The sequence below is a fragment of the Malurus melanocephalus genome, unplaced genomic scaffold (assembly GCF_030028575.1).
Source record: "Malurus melanocephalus ecotype Western Australia unplaced genomic scaffold, MMel_1.1 scaffold_30, whole genome shotgun sequence".
NCBI lineage: Eukaryota > Metazoa > Chordata > Aves > Passeriformes > Maluridae > Malurus > Malurus melanocephalus.
In genome coordinates, this window is record NW_026623262.1 from 1 (window position 1) to 24,312 (window position 24,312).

Here is a 24,312-nt window from a genome sequence, read left to right on the forward strand (position 1 = left end):
AAAAAAAAAACCAAAAAAAAACCCCACAACAACAGAAAAAAAGGAAATGTAGTGAACTGTTAATATTTGAAGCTGTTTTATGATACTCTGCAGCTGACCCGACGACAGAGAGTAAAGAAGACCAGTGGATGGGTGTAACTGTGCAAAGTCAGGGGCCAGGAGGAAATGTGGTGGTAAGTGCTAAAAGACTAACTTACAAAAACATCTGGGGTCTAGAGTGAAAGTTCTGAATGGTCTGTTTCTTKTCTAAGTTTACAGTCTGATTTCTTGTAGGTAAAGACTTAAATGTCTCCTTATAAAAGTAAGGCATTTGAGGTTGTAAGTGCTTTAAATTATTCTTCTCTATGAGCTAGCCTCTCTTTATAACCTTTGTAACAATCTAGGATGGACATTTTATTTTCAAGGAGTCCTTTTTTTGGGGGGGGTCATATACACATTGTTTCTTTTAAATACCACTGGCTGCAGAAATTGGGAGGAATAGTGTATAAGGCTGTAGAAGTAGCAGTCTATCACCAGCTTATTTTCCATTATGATCAGCCTCACCTTAGCTTTTATCAGGGATTTTGGCTGCATAGCTCCTGCAAATTAATGTGGTCATTGCACTGCAGTAAATGGCACTACACTAAGACTACTTGGTATTTTTTATTTTATACAATACATTTCTTATATTTTATATTCAACAGAGGGAAAAAGCTTTTGAGAGTTACCAGAGAAAGACATTAAAAAGTTAACATTCTCAGTTACATAAACCTCTCATGGTGCTGCAGGATACCAGCTGCATCATAAAATAGGTGTGCGGTGAAGCTTCCCCATGTGAYTGGAGGTTAATGTCACTTCTAAAACTGTCTGCTTCCAAAACTGGAGGCAGGTGGCTCCATGGCTTTAGGATGTCAATCTCGTTATTTGAGCATATAGAAGCRGTAATAACTTTGGTCTGCCACAGAGCCCAAAGGGCAGAGAAGCACATGGAAACAGTTCTGTTCATTGAAAAATTAGTCATCAGCTAATGATGTCTTTTCTTTGTAAACAGTAAGTGGGAAATGCACTTACTGGATGARGTGTGAGCAGCCTGAAGATCACTGTGCAGTAGGACAGTTCTGCAGTGCTCTGTGTGGAGCAGCTGGGTGTTGGCCCAGTATTTAGGTCTTGACAGGAGCCATAGAAAAGGTCTGTCAGCTGAGAAACCTGACTTGCTTGTGCTCTTCACACAACCTGCTACATCTGATTCTTCAGTTTTCTTGCAGAAACACTGCTGGCAAAGGGGTTTGATTGCTCACATTTTTTACAATGGTTTCGTCGTTGCACTGCTTAATTGCTGTTCTTCCTTTGTGTTAAATATTTGATTAGAATTCTTTTCCCATGGGATAGTCTAAAAAGATAAGGACAGGATGTGTTAAGTGCTTCAGCTCTGCCCCAGTGACAGTTACCCTGTAAGTGAAACATCCAACACCCTCCCCTTGACTGGAAAAGCTTTCAGCCTCTCTTTAGTGGCACTTTCCTGTAAGGGGCAAGTTCTTGATAGCCTTGGGTAGATGGTGGTTGAACCAGCTTCTTATGTCCTGCATGAGTCTATGTCCTTTAACTCTGAGAAACAGAGTTGGGGAAGCAGCCACTTCTTTCTTTGGGAGGGAGGGTGGTTTTCTCCTCACTGCTTGAAAGGGAGTGATTAGGTGTCAGGAAGGCCTTTAGGGATTTAACCATGTGGCCTTCCTTGAAGTGGGCTGCTTTGACTTGTATCTGTAGATGCCCACCCTTTCCCATGTGTTGCCTACAGGAAATATTGGCCTCTGCATTGTAGGTGTGTCTACAGGGTGACTTAGAGCACTGGTAGCATGAAGGACTGCTGCAGGAGCCCTGCCACCTTTGGTGACCTGTGTATGACACACAGAAACATCACACATTATTTCTTCTGTCTTGCAGACGTGTGCACATCGCTATGAGAAAAGGCAGTATGTAAACTCAGAGCAGGAAACCCGGGATATCATTGGAAGGTGCTATGTGCTGAGCCAGGATCTCACTATTAAGGATGATATGGATAATGGAGTATGGAGTTTTTGTGATGGTCGTTTAAGAGGGCATGAGAAGTTTGGTTCCTGTCAGCAAGGTGTTGCTGCTACTTTTACTAGAGACTATCATTATATTGTGTTTGGTGCCCCGGGCACTTACAACTGGAAAGGTATGACTTGGCTTCCTTCCTGCCTTCCCTTCCCATTTCCTCTGAGATTGCTCTCAAAGGTTGCATTCCAAGTTTTAATTTTTTTAAGGGAAGAGGAGGTAATAGGGGATGATTTTACTGTGTTTTCACAAATGCTATGCTTCTTTGCTTTCKGTAGCAAAATTATTTCCTGAAGTTTCTTCAAGTAACTTTGAGTGTATTTATGGATAATGGAACTTTGCACATATATAAAGCAAATTTTYCCCTTATTAGTCTTAATCTTATGGTGGGATTGAGGGCTTTCTTGGACACTTATATGCAGGAACAAATGACTAAATTTGTGTAAGTTATTTGACCAGCCTTTTTTCTGCATTTCAGCAGAAAAAGAGCTGCTGAGCTCTTTGTTCTGCAGTATTCTCCCCTTTATTCTTTATGAAGTCTGTGGAAAGTAGTACTTTCCAAAATGAATACTGAAGGGTCGCAGGAAGATCACAGCAATACAACATACTTTTGTATCTAAATCCATGCATGTCCATGTAAAATTTCATGCATAATCTTTCTAAGAGCCAAATACTGTGTCATCTAGCAGATATTCCAAAACTTAGGGGGAGAAAACCCTAGATATTTTTTGTTAGTTTATATCCAGAAGCATCTAAATGGCCAGTTCATTCTCTTGAAGTGATTTTTCCCATCACACTTCATTACACCAACAGCTGTAAATACTTTCCTCTTGAGAACATCTGATCCTCTAACCACTGCATTTTTCCACCTCGTACACTTGTGCCTGCTGTATGGACTGTGCAAAATCRGTGCATTAAGCTCTGGCACAAGGTATACTTTAGTGAAAACTTAATCTTCCATGTATCTGTCAACAAAATCTGACCAAACAGCATACTGGGTGCAGACACCATTTTACTTTAACTGCAGAGAAGTGCTAGGACAGTCCTACGAGTACTCCTCTATTTAATGGGAAAAACACGTTTGTACTTGCCAAAACATTAATTATGCCAGCTGATGAAAGGGAAGCACACGTTTTATTGAACAATAGCTTTTTTTCCCTTAAATTCAGTTTCTAAATATATTGCTAGTGTTTGTCATACTGAACTGTAATTTTTTTTTTTAATTCCTGTGTACTTACTCTTTTTTGAGAAGCTTTATAAGGATAAGAAATAGAGGATGAAGGTGGTTTCTGACCAAACTGGTTCAGTGTTTTTTTTGAGAATTTCCTTAGTATCCCATGTTTTTCAGGTCATTGTATGGCTTCTCTGTGGAGCAGCATGAGCTTCTGGCAAGTAGATAGAACAGACAGAGAACACACTAACTCAGTGCACTATTCTGTGTTTGTCCCATTTTAATGCAATCACTATGTCATGCATCATAATTAATATAAGTTTGGAACATTTATTTGTTATTTTTCTTGCTTACCATTTGTTTGGTTTTATTTTATCATTTCAYTTTTTCAGGGGTGGTTCGTGCAGAGCAAAAGAATCAGACATTTTATGATCTGGGTATCTTTGATGATGGGCCTTACGAAGTTGGTGATGAGAGCCGCCAAGATAAGAATCTAGTTCCTGTTCCAGCTAACAGTTACTTAGGTAGGATTAAGTACACGTAGTAAATCTCTTTAGGCCTCCTAAATATTTGTGATCCCAGCCTGGTGTGATGATCCGAAACGGGAGCAGACCTTCATTGTGGACCCTGTAACACATTAACCATTCTGGATAATTCACATCTCCCTCCACAATTATGGGCCAGTTGTAAGTGTAAGATGATACTGCTGAGGTACCTRGAAGGGCTGCCATAGTAATGTGAGATTTAAGAGCTGTGACAAGGACCCACAGAATCCTAGAGAGTGGTTATAATCACTGTGATGGTTCAGTACAGTATATGCGTCCGTAGGCCTTAGGCACACCGACTCTGCTGTGTGGTATCAGGTATATCAAAATTTGAGTTTCTGGATGTAACTATTAAGACTGCAGATTTTCTCTCCTGGTAGGTAAGTGGAATTCTTTTATTCTTTAAGTGTTTTAAACTCTAATGGCTTTTAATAGATCTTAAAAATACCATAATATAAATACTGTTTATGTTTTACTTGTGGATGTGTTGCAGGAAGTGAGTCTCTTGCTCTTTGTGCAGTCAGCAAAGCAGAAATCTGTCCTTAGGCCAGGAGACATTTCTGTACACCAGTGAGATATATTGGTGCAGAGAAAAAGCTATGCTGATTTTTTTTAAAGACCTTAAGTGTGAAGAATCTTTCTGTTCCACTGCTGATTTCTGTGGTGTGTTGAWCCACTGCTTTTGGTATATGCTACAAATACAGTTTTGGTAACCTGAGACTGAAATTTCTGTGTGAGCAGTGGAAAGCTGAACAGATGGGAAGGGCATTGCTAATGTAAAAAGTAAAAAAGCAGGTCAAGAAGAGAACAAACTTAGAGTCACATGTATGTTAGGAGGAAGAGAACATAAACTTCTGTTAAATATCAACAGTAATTACTGTATGTAAAGGTAACTAGAAAAAACATCCCAAGAACTGATGTCAGACAAGCTGATAGCATCCTCTGGTGGAATAAGAATTGCTAAGGTGAGGAGTGCTGTGGAGGCTGGTGCCTTCTGCTGTGATCAGTCATACCAACTTSTTGCAATTTCATAACCAATGCATTTATCTCCTAAAGGAGATATGCCTTGTCATAATCAGAACCACTTCCAGGCAAGTCAGCTCTCTTCCTTGACATTCTGTTCTGTCTGCTAAGACAGTAAGCAAATGTGATTATAGGTRCTTTGCTTAACTACTATTTTTTTCTTTTCAATTTTTCACTCATGTTTATAGGTCTTCTATTTTTGACAGCTGTATCTGATACTCATCCAGATCAGTTTGTGTACAAAACATTGCCTCCCAGCATACAGGTGGACAAGTCAGTGGATGTAATGATGAATAGCTACTTAGGTTTGTGACCACTTGAGGTGGTAGCATCTGGTCAGACATAATCTCCAGACCGTTGTCATGATCCTCTCCCCTCTATCCCCTCTCAYATCAAATACATTGTAAGTAAAGCATGAAAAAAACAGGAATTCAGATAAAGAGGAGATGGCAAAGTAAGGCTGCATCAGAGAAATGCTGATTTGTCATGGATTTCTCCAGATTCTCTCATGCATCCACCAGCTGGGACTTGCTCAGTTTTTTATGTAACTGTCTCATTGTGAATTGCTGTAATTGAGACTTTCTATAGTAGTGGTGAAGTGTTTCGGAGGGAGACTCTATCTGCTGGCTAGTATCTTCCTTGCAAAGTGGGCAGTTTTCTACTTTGGCCTTTATTGGATATATTGGTATATGCAGTATAGTCTTTTAACTTGGTTTTACATATTTTAAAATGYATTGAGTTTTATAAAGAATATGTAAGACTAAATCAATTTGAACATGTCATATTTAGGGCTGCATTTACTCAAAATTGCCAATTTCACCATTACTGTGKAAGCTGATTCTCAAATACTGCATACATCATTCATAAGAGAATGCTTGTGCAGTACAATTTGCATGTTTGCAATAGAATGGTACTGACTTGACTTAGGAAGTTTTGTGATAATTTTGCCTGAGGTAAAGTACTCGAGCTATATTCAAGTGGTAAAGCTGTAGTTGTTTCTAAGCTCATATATTTAAATATTATATTGCATTTGRTGTCTCTGAAAAACAGGTCCAAGTGAGCAATAAAGTACTGTGTTTTGTAGAMTACTTAAATATAATGTTTGGAAAAGTGTAAATACACATCCACCAGTRCAAACAGGAATGGAGAATTCCCAGCCATAGCACACTGTGTTTTAGACAGAACTTGTATTCTGTATRCCACTTTAATATAGCAAGGGAGATGTTTAGTCTTTGTATGAAAATGCAGGCTGTTCATTTGTTTATATTTTATTTCTTTCTCTTTAAAGGTTTCTCTTTGGACTCTGGTAAAGGAATTGTCTCCCAAGATGAGATGACTTTTGTGTCTGGTGCCCCAAGAGCCAACCACAGCGGAGCAGTTGTTTTACTGAAAAAAGAGAAAAATCAGAGAGCCCTTTCCTTGGAGCACATGTTTGAAGGAGAAGGGCTGGCCTCTTCTTTTGGCTATGATGTTGCTGTTGTRGACCTCAACAGTGATGGGTATGGCTGTGGTTAACTCCTGCTGCCTGTGTGTGATCTTGTTTATTTCTGCTTTCRCTTTTCACATTAGAAATACAAGGAATGTTAAATCCCACCTTCCATATTTTCCTGGAGGAAATGGTGAGCATATTGGAGAACCAATCAGGACAGAGTCTACCTTTCTAATAAAGTATTTTATTTAAACAATTAAAGAAAGAGGAAACTAGTCTCATACTGAAAGAAGACCTTAGAACGTCTTTGTATGTCATCAAGGGAATAAACCAGCTTGTAGTTTCAGTGGAGCTGTTGCTGCCCAACCAGTTTAATGCATGTTTTAGTCTTTGTTCAGCAGCACTTTGGGCAGCTGGTCTTGAGCTCACAGTCTGATCACTTATTTTTCACAGCTCTTATACAAAAGTACTGGTTTTTTTTTTTTTTTTTTTTTAATTATAAGGTGGCAGGACATCGTTGTTGGGGCCCCGCAGTACTTTGACAGAAGTGGGGATATCGGGGGTGCTGTGTACATCTACATGAACCGCCAAGGCAGATGGGCAGGGGTGAAGCCTCTTCGCTTAAACGGAACCACAGACTCCATGTTTGGACTTGCAGTTGAAAATGTTGGGGACATTAATCAGGACGGATATCCAGGTAAGTGGAAAATTATGACAATAAAAACGCGTGAGACTGTTTTGTCAATGCCAGACTTGGAACACCTTACCCTTACTGTGACTGCAYGCTGCAGAAAGAGCAAGAATGATTTCAGATGTTGCAACTTATTTTCAACAGATATTGCAGTAGGGGCTCCATATGATGGTTTTGGCAAAGTATACATTTACCATGGATCCAAGAATGGAATAAATACAAAACCAGCACAGGTAATGAAATAACCTTTACTTTATAATTAGTCTTGAACAAAATTAAAGGAATGACAGGGTTATCCATCTCCCTTTCCATTACTGGGGTGGTAGATATGCAGAAAAGTTRCAGGGCCTTCAAAGGTTGCACTGCTGACTGAAAAGATTAGGAATTCCTGATATTAATACATATTTTTATTTCTGGGGCTCTCCTTTGGCACCAGTAATATGTGCAGAAGGAAAAAAGTGTGTAGATTAAATAAATTGAGGTTGTTTTAAAATAAATCTGATGATTTGAAAATAATTAGTTTGTTTTCTCTTTCACTACTACTGTTTCACTTTATTCTTAAGTAATGTGTGTGCAGGTTTTTTTGAGGAYTACTGTATCCAGTTTGCAGGGTGGGAATGGAACTTGATTATGYTCCCTAGAATACTGCTCAAATACTTCACAGAATGCTTTTTCTGTTTCAAGTGTCTATAGTCCCTACACCGTAAATAAAAGATGAACTAAGCTCTGCACATGAGTAATTTCWGGTACTCACTGCAATTGCAAAGTAACTTCTTGGAAGAAAAGCAAATCATCTTGGCACTTCAGTATCCTTTAAATGAACTGAGCACAAAGGTYCTATTTCACAGATCCTACTTCACTGTACCTCTTCTCTCTTTTTTTCTCTGGCCATAAGACTGTTAGGTTTGCTTGTTATTTATTTCACTTTCATTACTTTTAAAATGTCTGAATTCCCTCAATCTGTTTGCTCTTTAGATTCTTGACGGTGAAAAAACAAACACCAATTTCTTTGGTTACTCTATTGCTGGAAACATGGACCTGGATAAAAATTCCTACCCTGATGTTGCTGTTGGTTCCCTGTCAGATTCTGTACATGTGTACAGGTATTATATACAGAACCTTAACCAATTACACCAGGGCTTTTGTTCTAGTTTCTTAAAAACAATTTACTTAGAAGTAATAGCTGTTTGGCCTTGTACTTTTCCTACTAGAAATTGGAAATGGGGGAGGGTGAAGGTGGGGGAGGGGAAGGGCAGGGATTCAATAAATTGGTTTTTTTCTCCCCTTTAGAACCTGCCTTACCATCTTGCAGAGTAAGAGGGTGAATGTGGAGAGTTCCTGTAGAGTGCAGATGTGGGCAGTGTACCTGATGTAACTTGTATGTCTGTGTCCTTTAATGGAATTCAAGGGTGATAAGTAATTCCTCAAGGAGATGTTAACTGATGCGTTTGCTGCTCTTATATAATCTAATTGTGCTTTATTGAGGATAGAACAAAACAGAACCAATCTCCACTTTCGTAGCTGAGGATCCAGCCTCGCTTTTGTTCCAGTGAGGTGCACACAGCCTTGCTGAGCTTGCACTGGGATCTATGAAACAGTGAGGAAGCCCTGCAGCTAAGATCCTTTGGCACGGAATCCTAAGATTCCTGTAGCACATGCTTTAATTAGGGATCACGTCACAGTCTTTTGCAAACCTCTGTTTTTTTTCCAGTTTAATCTACTGTTAAGCTTAATCACTAGTAATGGGCAGGAAGAGGACAGTCTCAGCATCAGAACTGTGAATGCTGCCTCAAGCTCAGRTCTTTGGTGGTTGCTGTCAGGTCACAAAGGACGAGAAGTAGAAACTCCAAAACTGGTTATCTCAATTCTGGGACAAACCACCTTTACAAAGGCAAAACAGCCTTTCCCACAATTTATGATCCCATCTCTAAGGTGTATAGTATCTGTATACATAATTGTAATGTTCTTAAATACACTGGAACAGCACCCAAGAAGGCAATTCACATGGCTTGTGGAAGAGAACAGAGTAGGTGGTAGAGGAGTTGGTTACATTAAGTGTTCTGCTTGTTCAAAAGGAGATTTGATCTTTTGCTGATAAGGGCAGGACAAAAACTTTTACCAAAGTGAGAACAAAAACCTCTAAAGGTGATAGACAGTGAGAGGAGTAGCCCAGTTAATGGAGGATGTGGCTTACCAGCTATTTTAACCAACCTTTAGATGCTTTGATGAGAACGAGATCAACTCATTCACTTATTCATGTGAAATGTCTTCTCCCTTTCAAAAAAGGAAGAGAAAYGGTTACATGGGAAATGATGTTTTCCTTTTCTGCTTCTGCATGGTTACAGCSTACATGCAGAAGCAGGAAAGGAAAACATCATTTCCCATGGCCACCCAGGCTTCATATTAAAGTTCTTGTGAAYGTGAATCTGAATGAACTGTACTACCTATAGTTCACAGGGGCGAAATTACTACTGGGGTAGAAAGCACCACTGAATTTTCTGTTTTTCATTAATGAATAAAATGACAACAACTTCACATTAGTGTAGCCTGCTTCCCTGTCAGGATCTATAGCTGTTCTGTGTGACCTTTGCTCTGCTTAGCTTTAAATAGTTTCTTTTTTTTAAATAACCAGTATCAAAGCCAAACTCTTGTGCTTTTTGGAGTCTCTTTGTTGCCAGTCAGTGAACGTGTGGAGGGAATCTGGTATTCACATGAACTATTTCATTAACCTGARCAGAAACAACTTCTTTTTTTACTCCTTCCTTTTTATTCCCTATTATTCCCCGAAACGAAGATCTCGGCCTGTGATAAGCATTAGAAGAAACATTACAGTACAGCCGGACAGAATTGATCTAAAGAAAAAGAACCCTGAGGACAATGGTGAAATACGGTAAATGAAAAAAAAGAAATACTACTCTGTCAGAAGCCTTGGTGTATTGAGTTTTGCTGTCAAAATTCATTCAGTGATGATAAAGTGAAGGGATATGAGAGTAATGCAGGTTAAGCAAATGTGTCTGCATATGATCATTTTGACTTCTTGAATTCCTTAGGACTACTGTGCTAAAACAAGGTGTGGAATATGTTCTGTTCAGTGTCCRTTTTTGAAAATGAATGTCACTTTTCCACTTCACACTTCAACACAAGTATCTCGGTTGAACAACTTTCTCTTGAGTAGGGACGAAAGAGCAAATGCTAGAAAATTTTTCTAAGTGTTTAGTATCCATTTTTTATTGCTTTGCAGTCCAGTCTAGTAAGCAGCAAATACCACAGTCATAAGAATGATAAGATCAGTTAATGCACTGTTAAAACTTCTCATTATGTTGGACCATGCCTTACTAAAGTTAATACTATTTCTTTGCACTTTTTACAGGATGGATGTGAAGGCATGTTTTAAATATACTGCAAACCCCAGAGATTTAAATCCAAGAATAAGTAAGTTCTGAAGAGAAATATTTTTTATGTTTGTCACATGGTTTGGTTGGTTTTTTTTCTTTAGAGCTTATAATGGAAAGATATTACTCAAATTATAGTGACTCAGACAGTGACAGTCAAATTTAAAATGTGACTCAGTGCTAAGCTCAGCTGTTGCACAGTCTGTATTTAGAGTCATGCTGGTGTGTTAAGCTGTTCTGTGGATGACAGACTGAACTGAAGCCATGTATTAAAACTGCCAGTGAGCAAATGGCTGCTATACAGACCCCAAGCCATTTCTGTCTCTCTAGGTTAATACTGCTTTAAAGAATCATATTAAAAGCTCATTTTATATATCCTTGTAAGCATTCTTTCTTATTGGAGGATTATCCTATAAACCTGTCCTGATTTCATGAAAATGGTTTTGTGGAAATCAGTAACTGAAATAAAAAGATATGTGTTAATAGGAGAAGACCAGAAGACTGTGCTGCAAAATTTAAAGCACTTGTTACAATACTACTGTTACTATGTCTTGGAGAACTGTGATTTTGAGAGGAATTTAGGAGAATTTTAAGCCCARTGCTCCTTTTTCTCCTGTGTTTTGAGTTTCTCTGTTACATTTAAAATCCAGAGGATGTGCCTGAGTGAGGTCCTGGTCCTTCAGCAGGTCAAGTGCTTCAACTTACCAGTGCCTTGGTACCCTCAGTGCCGTTCCATCTGTGCAGCACTGAATTAGCTCAGTGGAGCGATCATTAAAAGATGCACCGAGTTCAGAAATAGCAAGACATGCCTCAGCACACAACTAGACAGCTCTAGTCACACTTGTACTTTTAGTGATAAAATTAACAGTGTACCTCGACCTCGGCCCTCTGCTGGCTCCGCACAGCAMTTACAGTTCCCGCAGCCCGCCCTGCGGCTAGGAACGGTTTATTTCGGGAATAACAGAATTTGGTTCAGAAATTATCTATAGGTTCACACAAGGTACCTGGCCCTCAATGGTGGCAGGACAAACTGACATGGAGAAAACCATGTTTGCGAAGCCCAGCACTGGCTGGAACAGTCTTGCAGAATAATGCTCTAAGATCATACCTGGTGAAATTCAAAWTCTTTTAATTATGGTAATGATTGTTTTTTTTCATAGTGACTTACTTTATTCTTCCTCAGAGATCAACTACACGTTTGAAGTGGAGAATGAGAGGCGGCAGCTAGGCCTGCCCTCCAGGGTGCGCTTCACTGACCACTCGTCTGATCAGTTCACTGCAAGTGCAGTCCTGAGGGGACAGAACACATGGGAGTGTGTGACTACAAAGCTTGTACTGCAAGTAAGGGAGAGTATTTTACTTCTTTTTTATTTAGATCCATTTAAAACAAAAGAATGSTTTTTTTYAGCCTCAATGGAAAGAGCCTTTGTGTATAACTTTGTACATAATTCAAAAATCATATGCAATATAAAGCTTCAAAAAYAGAAACCTGCCATAGTTTAGTACTTTACTATTCCCTGCACACATGCTGCTTCTTTCTGTTGCCTTTCTTGCAAAGTATGGAGAAAAGTTGTATCCACTGCAGTTCAATAGAATTGAACTAATTTAGAACAATAGAGAGGGACTGTGAAAAATGGAGAGCTGTTTCCGACAGAAARTAACTGTTACAGAATTTCATAATATGACTGTTTAGGAAAAGAATTTTAACTCATGGGTTTTTGAGTGGATGAATGGGCAGGGCAAGAAAGCTTGGTATACTGCAGTGGCACTTAAAAGGTGGTACTGCTTCAGAGACTAAAGAGATTCCCTCTCTGTGGCTCAGCAGGAATAAGTCAGTCTTCATGRTTGCTTTTGACCACAGCAGATTAAAGAGCTTGAATTTAAGAAGAGAATAGAATCACAGAATGGTTTGCATTAGAAGGGACCTTAAGGATTATCTAATTCCAACTTCTGTGCCATGGRCAGGGATACCTTKTACTAGACCATGTCACTCAGAGCTCCATCCAACCTGTTCCAGTGTGTTATTTTACTGTAMTTGTGTGAGTTTCACCTGCCTCAATCACTATCTCTGGTTTCTAGTAATTCTGAATGGTGAGAGAAATCATCAGATTGGGAAGCCAGAAGGGAGAAAAAAAAAGAAAGAAAAAGAAAGGCTGGGCTCTTTGTGTTCTTGTACATGTTTAGAAAATGCTGGATTTATATAAAGTATCGAAAGCTCATCTTTGTGTTGTTTTTTTTCTTCTCTGCACTGTACTCTAACTATGCAATTAAAAATATTTTGACAGGAAAAAATTAAAGATAAGCTACGTCCCATTCCAATATCAGTCAGTGTTAAAATTGCTGGCCTGGAGTCACCGTCCAAGAGAAAAGAGAGTGCACTTCCAGATCTTACACCAATTCTAAGTGCAAATGAATCTGAAACAGAGACTGCAAAAGTAAGTCCTTAATATCACATATTCACATGAATTTGCACTTTTACACATAACTGAATTTTAAAGACTGCAGAAAACTAAATTGTGTCYGAAGGAGATAACTGGGTGACACTGGATGTGTAACTATTCAATTTGATTATTATTTTATATTTGTTCTGAAGTTGTKACAACATGTTATGGACTAGATCCTGTCTTTGTTTCGCAACAAAAGTGAAGATGGTATAGCTGCTAGTTTTTTTCCTTCTCCCCAACAAGTTTAGGAGGAAATGTACTTCTGATTAAAAATKAAAATCCATTGTCTGCTGCTGTGAACACTTGTCYCACATAACGAGATAATGTACATTCTAATTMTTCTACTGTTAGGATGTTGTAACAGCATTTGGGCAATGACTACAGCAGTGACATAAAAGGGAAGGAATATATCAGTTAAAAGTTCTCATTTCCTCAGTGCCTATTGAAGAATCAAACTTGAAGATGTATTTYCTCATTACAAGTGTACCTGTCATCTAGAATCATCCAACTCTGCTTTTTAGTCACATCTAAAGTTCCAAATTACCAGCATCAAGGGCTGTATCTCACAAGGGAGAACTCAACAGGCAAGAATTAAAAGTCAGGTTAAAATCTGAACTCTGTCCAGGAAAGTGCTTTGTGAGTTCCACGTAGATGCTTTATTCAATGTGCTTCAAAAAAATCTCATTTTAAGCTGTTATTGTGTGTCAGGCAGTAAAATTGCTTTGGTTTTATTTAGGTGGAGTTCTTAAAAGAAGGATGTGGAKCAGACAATGAATGCCACAGCAATCTTAAACTTCAGTACCGATTTTGTACGAGAGAGGGAAAYGAAGACAGGTTTACTTATTTACCACTGTAAGTTTTGATTAACACATATCTAAAGTTTAAATTATTAACAAATGCTTAGAAGAACTATTAGGAGAGGATTTTTGGAAAAGAAAGCAGCTTGCTTCTGCATCTGGTAAATGCAGCCCTTGGTAGTGGTATGGATTTGCAGGGTGAGGAAAGCGGGGAGCGGGGATGAACTTAAGAAGAGAAGTGGTACGGACTTGAATGGACACAAAATGGCCACACTAGTGCAGATGAGGCCTAAAAGAAAAATAGTTTTTAATGCCTGGAGAAGTTAGATTTCAAACCAGCCTTGCAGCAGTTTATTGTGTGACACTGTTTATTATTTTGCAGATGAAATTTGACTCTGCATGTGACAGCTCGATTTAGTACAGTCTAATTACCCAACAGAAAATTGAGTAATCATTTCATTTTAACAGATACCCCCAGCACCCTGCTGCATCCCTCCTTCATGGAGGGTCAGTGAAATTAGAACAGGGATAAAACAAACAGAAAGAAGTATGTTCATTTACTGTCAGCAGTCAGACACCTTTAGTAGTGAGTACCACACTCATTACTGGAGGCCAACCTCATGTACACTTTTAAGAGAAAAAAACAGGTCGGTAGACTGATCTGGAGAGAATCTGAATACAAGATGCAAGATGGAAAAAGGAGAAAATCTAGATGCAAGTGCTGGTTCAGAAATATTATAAACTCCTGATTACTTCACGGATTTATCAGTCTGTTCTGTCCTCTTAACTGCTGGCCACTGTCAGAGATGAAATACTGCTCTGGAAGAAAAAACCTCTGACAATTCATGTGTTCATAGCTCTACCATAATTCTCCCCTAATAACAGGAAATTCTATKTGGAKAATCTGTWATAAGAAGCAACAYTGTATACACATTTGTTTTCCTAATGCATAGAACCCCGTATATTCTGTTTCTGTAGTGAAAATGGCATGCCAGTGCTTATTCTGAAGGACCAGAAGGATATTGCCCTGGAAATAACAGTGACAAACAATCCATCTGATGTAAAAAATCCACAAAAAGATGGTGAAGATGCATATGAAGCTAAACTAATTGCCACTTTTCCAGACAGTCTGACGTACTCTGCATTCAGGGAGATGAGAGGTTATCCTGTAAGTATTTTTAAGAGGAAAAAAATACTGAAAAATTTAAAATATTTTCAGTATGTTTTTAGTTTTAACTGTATTCTGTTTAATCAGGAGAAACAGCTAACGTGTGGTGCTAACCAAAATGGTTCTCAAGCAGAGTGTGAACTTGGAAATCCTTTCAAAAGAAATTCCAATGTAAGTTGCACTTACTTTACTTAAGTTGTAAAATCTTATTCCTGACTGCAGTTGTCCAAAGTTTCTGTGTTGCAACTGGAAATTTGTGGATTAGTCTTTCTAGCTCTATGATCTAACAGTGCATTTCTGTAAAATTTCATGTATCAATGTAGCTTATAAAGAGTTCATGTATTTTGTTATCTTCTTGTTTAGGTAACCTTTTATCTGATCTTGAGTACCACTAAAGTTAATGTTGATACAACAGACTTGGACATTAACCTGAAGCTGGAAACGTAAGTTTTCTTTGTGAGCATGAASCTGCAATATGCTTTGATATACAGTTGTAAATATTTTGAATTTGTCTGATTCACACAAGTAATTTAATAGTAAAGAGAAGCTCACATAATTTGTAAAATAAACWCCATGGTTTGCTTTTCATTGTAGAACAAGCACTCAAGTTAATTTGACTCCAATTACAGCCAGTGCTAAAGTGGTTCTTGAATTGCTTTTATCACTCACTGGGTAAGTGTTGATAGCATGACAGACTGGGGGTTCTTTTGTGGACAGTTTTGCTTCAGACTCAYTAAAATCTGATTATTCTCCTTTCCCACCCCCACCCTGAACAGAGTTGCTAAGCCTTCTCAGGTGTATTTTGGAGGTAACATCATTGGTGAGAGTGCTATGAAATCTGAAGATGATATTGGAAGCCTCATAGAGTATGAATTCAGAGTGAGTAATTTAATGTCAACAGCTGCTTTTAATGAAACACACAGCTTCTTGCTCTATGCATATGAATACTTAGAAAAGTTGCAGTATTGAAATTGGCTTCCTTTTCCCAGAATCCTGACTTCCTGATCAGAACATGCACTTTGACTATGGATTAGAGCTTCTTTAGGCCTTGATTTTTTATGATCATATTTTGAGGAAGTGGCCYGAGGCTGGCTGCAGACTTTTTTTTTGGAGCAGTTCATGCACATTGAATTGTATGGCATAAAAGCCCCTGCAAGGAGGGAACAAAAGTTAAATCAGAACCTGCCTGGGGCCTGCCCAGCCGTTGGCTGGTGCACRCAGGGAGCAGGAACAGGCTGAGGACAGAGCCAGCGCAAGGAGACACTGCGAGAGCCCCTCTGAATGTAYGGATCTATTTCACTGTCTTGGTTTTCTGCATAATACCTCAAGGAGATGACTRAGAGCAATTAAGTCTGTACCTGCATGCATATATTACAGCAGCAGCAGTTAGGGTATCTGATTTAGAACTTGCTATCATGATCAGTAACACTAAGCAAGTAAAAAAAAAAGAGAAAAAAATCCCAGACTTACGAGAGCAAGAGCTTGTTCTCTGTGTCAAAGTGCTTCATAAACTTGCAGTTTGCCTCATTTATGTAACTGATTTATTAACTCTAAATTAGAGTTGTTTCACATTAAGAYAGATTTCTAGAAATTAACAACTAAAAGTTCATGTTAGGGAATTCTAATMCTTACATGTTTAAACCTAATGGATTTACTTGGTATCCAGTTATGCTAGTTTAAGTATATGCTTTGTTTTTGTACTACTTTGACTGCCTTTCATCTGATTTAAATTTCCTGTTAGCTATATGCTTAAAGCTTGTCCAAGTCAGTAATACTTTTAAGAACAAAATCCTCTAAAAAACATTTCACAGTTTAAAGAATGCTTGTTTTAACAGGTAACCAACTTRGGCAGACCACTGAAAACATTTGGCACTGCTTCCCTGGATATCCAATGGCCRAAAGAAATTAGTAATGGCAAATGGCTGCTTTATTTGATGAAAATAGACTCCAAAGGCTTGGAAAAGATCTCSTGTCAACCTGAGAATGAAATCAACAGTTTGAATGTTGTGGTATGTTATCCTGTCTTCTTGTTCATAAATAGGTACAACATGAAAGCAGCCCATAGCGAGTGAGAATAAGGCATCAGAGCTTGCTTCCAGAGGGATTTATTTTTTATCTTAAGAAGCTCACAAGCACGAAATGTGACCAATGTATCAATGATTAAGCCTATTAGGTGGCTTCGTAGCAGCTAATGAGGCTAATATGCTAAAGGATAGATGCTGTGTCATGGTGACAGTTGTTTTTGCAATGGGCATTGCCGTCATGGACTCTTATACAGGATGAAACTATAGATTGTGCTAACAAATTTCATCAGCATTATTGAAATCTGTTCAGTAATAAAAAAATCTGATTTCTTACACAAAAACCAGTAACTATAAAYCTCTTCCAGCCTGGGGACATTGCATGTGCTTTTTTTAAAGACAAAGGACTTGAACTTAAATTAATTTATTTACAACAAATATAACAAAATGCAATTTTCATAACCCTGGATTGTGCCTATTTAAGCAAGATCTTTTTCCTAAAACTTAAGCTGCCTTTTGTTTTCCCTGCATGTARACTTAAGATCATATGGGTACATTGCATTAAATTTGCATGCACATAAACCTATTTCTGTCAGATTGTTACATTAGTGAATGTAATTAGTATTATAGTTAACCTTCGTTTACTGACCTTAACACAATCTTACTCCTCTAGCATAGTACCATTAATAYCCTTTGTCTGTAACAAAAATGAAAATAGCATTGAACGCTTTATAAATCTAAACCTCCCTCTTATTGAAGAAAATACTCAGTTGGCCTTTCTTTAGATAATATCCAAATTTAGCAATTGTTCTGACTCYGCTCTTAGCAGTGAATGTAGGTAAGTAGGGACATATGTCGTCAGTCATGTGCTGATTTTGGAAGAAGAAAACACTAAGCTCTAGTGTCTCTGTATGAATGAAAAGATTCTTATAATAAATTACTTTTTGGTTTTTTACTTTTTTTTTCCTCTTAGGAATCCCATAATTCACGAAGGAAGCGTGAGGTTGCAGAGAAGCAGATTACAGACAGCAAGGCATTATCTTTATTCTCAGAAAGAAAATACAAGACCTTGGTAAGGATATGGCACMGACTATAGTCTTGTCAGACACCTCCCCCTGCACTTGAAAGGGCTTTTCTGAGTTTGGCAGAGTGAAAGAAGTTCTCTCTTCGCCTTGTTCTTATCTTATAGACAAGTATTGATGCTTTTAAAATCTAGATTATCTACTGTGAGAGAGAACTAGGAAAGAATATCTGCACAGTTAACTACATTAAAATAAGCAAGTAGTAACATCTTTGTTCTATTTTCCTATGGCTGTCAGTACAAATAGATAGTGGTTCTTGCATGTAAATATGATGCGTATAATCCAGTTTTTAATCTTGGAGTGAAGTTTAAACAATCTGTGATGATGTGCTCTTACTGACATGTAGAAATCTGTAATTGCAGAACTGCAATGTGAATGCACGCTGTGTGGACATAAAGTGTCCCCTGAAGGGTTTAGACAGCAAGGCATCTATTGTGCTGCGTTCCAGACTATGGAACAGTACTTTCTTAGAGGTAAGTCCTCTTACCTGACATTTTTGAAAGGTCAGAGTTCTATCTATTGCTTTGTCTAATATTCATATTTTATTTTGGAACAGGAATACTCCAAAATGAATTACCTTGACATTCTTGTTAGGGCTTCTATCAGTGTTCCTGCTGCAGCTAAGAATGTTAAACTCACAAATGAAGTTGCTCAGGTATGTTCAGCATTTAGTGCTAACCACGTTATGGTTGTGTTTGTTCTAGCTTCTCTCCACAGACAGGAACAAAACAAATTTAAAACAGAACTGGCTAGAAGTTGAATTTTTTAACTGAGTTTTACATTATTGATAATTTTTACCTTTTAGTGGGGTTGGAAAAGTTCATTACCATACTAAAATGATACCAGTAGGAACCTTTTCTTCAGAAGCATTTTGTAGAAGGTATCTTGTTAGAGAAGAGAGAGGACTCCAAATTGCACTTCAATAATTAAACAAGTACCTTCTAAAATACTCCTTTCACCCACACATGTTCTGTCCCTTAGGTGCGTGTTACTGTATTTCCTGCAAAACCAGTAGCCCTTTATACAGGAGTTCCGTGGTGGATCATCGCTGTGGCTATCCTTGCTGGAATACTCATGCTTGCACTGTTGGTATTCTTACTATGGAAGGTGAGCTTTTATTCATCTGGTTATTTTTTAATTTCTGGTCTATAACTGACAAAATAGCAAACTAATTATGCAAATGAATAAGTATTTGGGACTCAGAATAGGGCAAAACTGCACATTATCAATTTCTCAGTTTTGCAACATTTGGAATGAAAATGGTTGTATGCACAGACTTGCTATGTAATTTTTCTGTTTTCATGTCTTCAAAAGGAAGTATTTTGAGCTCTGGACAAAACCTGAGACAAATGTTCAGAGGCCATAGTTTGATACAGATGGATACAGCTAATGGGAGTTTCTACAATTAGGTGTAAAACTTCATGTGAGCTATTAACAAATGTTTTAAGAGGGCTCTTACAATATCAGAAATATCTTTAAACTGATAGTAGATGAAAATAACCAAAAGGGACATCTTAATACATAGCTATGTRTGCTGTTGACTATTTGCAAGAGAAAAAATAAACTACATATTTTTCTAGTGATCTTCGTGAAAATGCCAGTTATTTGTGGTCCCAAGTATAACAGAGCAATCCTTTTATTGCTAGTTTTTACAGGTGTAGGCAGTTGGCATTTGCTTTTATAGGATAGCAGAAGGGAAGAGGAGATGAAAAAGAAYACCCTGTCACTTTTTTTCAAGTGAAACTGGAGCAGTTAGCTTTGAGGAACTACTATTTGCTACAGGCTACTTCTCACACGATAGTTTTGATTTCCTTATTTTCTRAAAATGCCAGCTGCTCCTGCAAATATTCCATGGATACTCTGAGTGGGCTGTCAGGTTCTAACTAATAGTGTTTTACTGTGCATGAAAATACACACATTTTTCACATGTAGACACAGTGTAAAATGCTGTTTTTGATGACAGAGACTGTGCTGTTTTATGAAGGACAGACATTGTACTGCAAAGACAGTTACATCATTGGTTTAAGACAAAAGCTGGTATTAAAAGGGTCAAAGCAGTAAGTGGTTTTGTTCTACACCTTGTGTTTTTACCCGTCCTGTGCACTAGTCCACAAACAGGTTTCTGTATAGGCTTCTTTCTGCCACCTTTACTTTGTATGGACACACTTTATTGTAGCTTTTCTTAAAAAAATATTCCAAATGGATTCCCTACAAATTTATCAAAATGCCTTTAAATAATACTCTCAGTTTACTTTGTTATTGTACAGATCAAATTGGTTCTCACATCTAGAAACAGCTACGTTCTTGTGATTTTTTTTTTTTTTATACATTTTTGGTGTTTTCTTTCTTTCTCTTTCTTTTTWAATTTTGTTATTGGTTGGCCTGTGAAGGGGTAATGGGAAGACAGTTCACAGAGCTAAGTCAGTTTTATTAGGTTTGACATCTTTCAGTCCACAAAAATTGACTAAATACCTTGCTTCCTTGTAGTGTGGTTTCTTCAAGAGAAATAAGAAAGATCATTATGATGCCACATATCACAAGGCTGAGATCCATGCTCAGCCATCTGATAAAGAGAGGCTTACTTCTGATGCATAATACTGATCTACTTCTGTAATTGGTAACTGATGATATTTTTTAATTTCTAGCTCTGGCACTTGCTATGGTTGCAGTGGCTAACTGAAGCTTTTTCTGCATATGTTCTATTAACTTTTGGATTTCAAGCTATCATACTTGCTTGCTCCTCCTGTTGACAGATTTTCAGCTTTTGGTGCATGTGAACACACATAGGTGTTTACCCTGGTCTAAAATGGTTCTTATTTTATTTCTTTAAAAGCATGGTGATCTGTTGCAATGTGTTATAGTATTTTTTAAATTTTATGCTTTAACACTACAAGTAAGTCTTTAAGCTTGCAAGATGGGAATCAATACTGTAGAGTTCAGATGTAAAGATAAGTCTCCATGGACAATATAAATTTGCTTTACTAGCCTTAAGTGCATGCTGAAAGGTACCTGTTGCTTACAACAAGAAGGGTTTGTGGAAACATCTGTTTTTCTTGAGTTCTAAGGTGTATTTCTCTAGGAACACGCTTTGCTGAAGCTACAAGATGCATGATGATTTATGCTTCCAGCAACATTTATTCAACTTAAGATATTATATGCATGTACACTGTATCCATAAGTGATGCTTGGGATGAGGGGGTGAGGAGGAATTCTTAATGAATTATGACAAAACATACAAGATGGCTGAAGACTTGGTCTTTGGTCACTCTAGGTTCCAATATCAAAAAACCCCAAACCATCAACCAAACAAAACCCTAAATACTATGAACAGAACCTTGCCCACTCTAATATTTTCTTGCCCTCAGCAGTATCGACAGCTGGATGGTGCAATGTTCTCTTAACCTGAATCTTGACCTCAGTGATTCATAAGGATGTAAAGCTACATGTGTACCAGTCATCATGTTTGTAATACTGTGGCCATAGCTCCTTTTCGTTTTGATAATTAATTTCAGTCATTCCTTGATATTTAAATTACAGCAGCTTTGAGCCAAAAATTACCGAGCACAAATAAGCTGTCCTAGATTTCATCTAGGGTGCCTCCCATGGCAAAGCAAGACTTGTGTTTCTAACACAGCATAGGTATAGTTAGTTCAGGTGTCTGTAGCTAAAATGGTGCTTTGAAAAAACAAGGCCCTTAGRGGGTTAACTTTTCTTGAATGTTCTAAAAATTTTTCTATAGGTTCTTAAYGGTGAATCATGTCACCATAAAGAAAGACACTGAAGTACATACCCACCTTTTATTCAGGAGAAGCAGCTTACCTGTGTGTAGCAGTAAATGTCCTCAGTAGATGAATGAATTGGAGGGAATCTCTCCATGGATAGAGCATGCCCTTTGTTTTTAACTGCTGCTGAACAGCTAATGCAGACCTCTTGGCTCACATTTTTACAGCTACATATGCTACATTTTAGCCTACATACTTTTGTTTTCCATTTTCTTACCTGTTTATTTGTGTGAAGGAAGAATTTACTGCCTCTACTATTGTAGTGCTTTGGCAGCAACTTCCACCTAAACTGTTCTTTTCCTTCTCTGCCCAGTGCGGGTTCTTCCGGCGTTCCAGGTACGAAGACAGTGTCCCCCGCTATCACGCTGTAAGAATTCGAAAAGAGGAGCGACAGATCAAAGATGGGACAAGCAAAGACCTTGAGACAAAACAGTGGTTCACAAAATGGAATGAAAATGAAAGTTATTCTTAGGCAAAAATGTTTATCCTCAAAGTTCAGACAGAGGTTAAGGTTTTCATTCATGGAATACTGGTGGAATTAGACCTATGAACACTATGGACATTCACTATTTGATTGTAGATATTACTACTTATATTGAGGCTTTTGTTTGCACAGTTAAAATGGCTTCAACAGACTTTATTTGCATTATTTAATTTCCACACTGCCTCTTGCCCCCACCTTAAATCTAACCCACACTTTAGAAAATACTATGCTGATTTGGGGTCTTTTATGCAAAATAAGCAAAACCACTACAGCAGACCTTTTCCAGTGATCCTGACCTTCTTCCTAGGTATGTAAGGCATACATGATTATGGTCAAGGTGAGTTCTCCATCGTTCCCTCAAAGCATAGTGCTTTATAAACACACAGTGGCCTTAGCATACTTGGTTCAAGTATATCTGAAGACCTGCAAGTCTGCTTTAGTCACAACCTATRCCTGCTGCAGTAGTTAGGGCTTGGCAAAAAGCATCATCTTAAATTTCATGTGCAATGGGTCATGTTGCTTGATTTTGGGTTGTTTGTTTTATTAAGATCAGATTGTGTGATTCTTCTCACAACAAATATACACAGGTTTTTGGGTTTTTTTTTACGAAAGGCTTGAATATTAGATGTACTTTTTGTATATACATTTTAGTCATTTTTCTATTTATTATAAATCATTGTCTTTGACTAACTGTTAGGCCAAAGACTACTGAATTTTCAAATACACTTTTTTGGTTTTTGTGTTTATGTTTTTTAACTTCAGATTATGAGACCTGAGGCTTTCACTGCATTTTAATAAATCACTGAAGGTGCCAGAGCTTTCTAAAATGTAAATATTTATGCAAATGATGTGTATGAGGGCTTTCTTTTCTGATACTTGTAACATCAGGTCCTGTAACATGATTTGTATAGTATTGTGGACTATAACTATTTGGAMACCAAGCAAAAGTAGTGTTTTAGATAACGTTTTATACTTGCTGCAAGAAAGTGAAAAGTCCTTTGGAAACGCTGTCCTGGTTGGCAAAAGCATTGACTACTGCAACTGTTGTATAGCACTTGAAGGAGGCTGGAGATGCTTAATTTACCTTAACTGTCAGGATCTGAGCTGATCCATGTGGAGACTACTGAATCATCCTGAATGCCTACATGCTGATAAAAGTAGAACCGTGATGTTGTTTATTAGTAATCTAGYTATTGTAACATAACTGAGAAAATGATTTAAAGAGTTTACTTTTTTTACCCATGTTCTAAAGCCTTGGTACTAATTATGATTAAAAATTTAGTTCACAATAGTGTATTCCATCTGAAACAAAATTCTGCTCAAAAAGTATACAGGTAATTGCTTGTAATATGAACTATGCAAAAACCTCTTGGTACTTTTCCTCCTCATAGGGTAAGAACCTGCTAGGAGGGCAGTTGTCAAGTGTCTTATTTTTACTGCTGACTTTGAATGTATCTTCTTGGAAGGTGTGGTCATCTAAAAAGTTACCTTTAGTTTACTAGACTCATCTTTGTTAACACATATTTTAGGAACACATATTAATTTAGATGTTACCCAGTTCCTGAGCTTTTAAAATTCTAGCTTATTTGCTTAAAGGCTCAGCAGCATTAGAAGTCAGGCTAATCAGGGCTAAGAAGCTTGAGAAATACCYGTGAATATAAAATCAGATAGTGGTCCTCACCTAAGAACATGAATGTCTTAGCAGTGTTAAAGTTCTCGAAAAACAAGTCATGTCACTGGCATATTTTTATCTTAAACTTTTGTTRTACCAGCTGAGAATGTTACATCATTCCATGATTAGAAATTACCTGTGGATATTTGTATAGAAGTGTGAAATAAATTTTTTTTAAATTAAAGATGGTCTTGGTAATAGTGATTTTACGGTACTTAACTGAGGTGGCCATAGCTACATTCACTAGAAAAACAGGCTGAAAGTGGYAGGCTTTAACAGATTCTCTCACTCTCAGCATTGCCATAGCTCTTGCTGCCCTCCCCCATGCACGGGGCAGATAAGGAGCTGCAGRAGATAAGGCACAATCTCACTCTGGCAGGCTCTCTGCTGCTTGCTGCAGGTGCCAGCACTGGTAAGAGTCAGAGCACCATGTGCCAGCTYCCACTAGGACACAGCTCCCCTCTCCTCCATGTGCTGCCCTGGGCACCTTCCATGTAAGCAGCCTCCTCTTTCTTAAATACTGCCAGATGAATAYTTGAGTAAGTAGGAAGAGATG

At 37.9% G+C, this 24,312-nt stretch overlaps 1 protein-coding gene and 1 long non-coding RNA gene across 5 annotated transcripts; one reads left to right on the forward strand and one right to left on the reverse strand.

Annotated features, from left to right (window-relative positions):
* Window positions 1-74: 74 nt before the first annotated feature.
* ITGA6 (integrin subunit alpha 6) lies at window positions 75-23,940 on the forward strand. Of its 3 annotated transcripts, none has more exons than XM_057363647.1 (24): window positions 75-173; window positions 1,921-2,176; window positions 3,619-3,750; window positions 6,083-6,293; window positions 6,727-6,920; window positions 7,059-7,147; window positions 7,890-8,017; window positions 9,709-9,804; window positions 10,285-10,346; window positions 11,490-11,647; window positions 12,592-12,741; window positions 13,487-13,602; window positions 14,526-14,715; window positions 14,803-14,886; window positions 15,079-15,158; window positions 15,310-15,387; window positions 15,492-15,594; window positions 16,551-16,724; window positions 17,710-17,808; window positions 18,181-18,291; window positions 18,375-18,473; window positions 18,800-18,925; window positions 20,306-20,435; window positions 21,914-21,976. In XM_057363647.1, exons 1-23 carry the CDS (start codon window positions 129-131, stop codon window positions 20,411-20,413), a joined length of 2,889 nt encoding a protein of 962 aa, XP_057219630.1. In that variant the 5' UTR covers window positions 75-128; the 3' UTR covers window positions 20,414-20,435; window positions 21,914-21,976. The 3 variants fall into 3 exon arrangements, with proteins under 3 accessions (XP_057219630.1, XP_057219629.1, XP_057219631.1); XM_057363648.1 differs by lacking the exon at window positions 20,306-20,435 and adding an exon at window positions 4,983-5,099 and having other exon boundaries at window positions 86-173; window positions 21,914-23,940; XM_057363646.1 differs by lacking the exon at window positions 20,306-20,435 and having other exon boundaries at window positions 21,914-23,940.
* On the reverse strand, window positions 884-21,918 carry LOC130572169 (uncharacterized). 2 transcript variants are annotated; one of them, XR_008965186.1, is made up of 4 exons: window positions 21,818-21,918; window positions 11,475-11,596; window positions 9,126-9,188; window positions 884-1,369 (listed from the first exon to the last, which is right to left on the reverse strand). It is a non-coding gene; the product is annotated as an uncharacterized LOC130572169 (long non-coding RNA). The 2 variants fall into 2 exon arrangements; XR_008965185.1 differs by lacking the exon at window positions 884-1,369 and having other exon boundaries at window positions 8,015-9,188.
* Window positions 23,941-24,312: the final 372 nt, after the last annotated feature.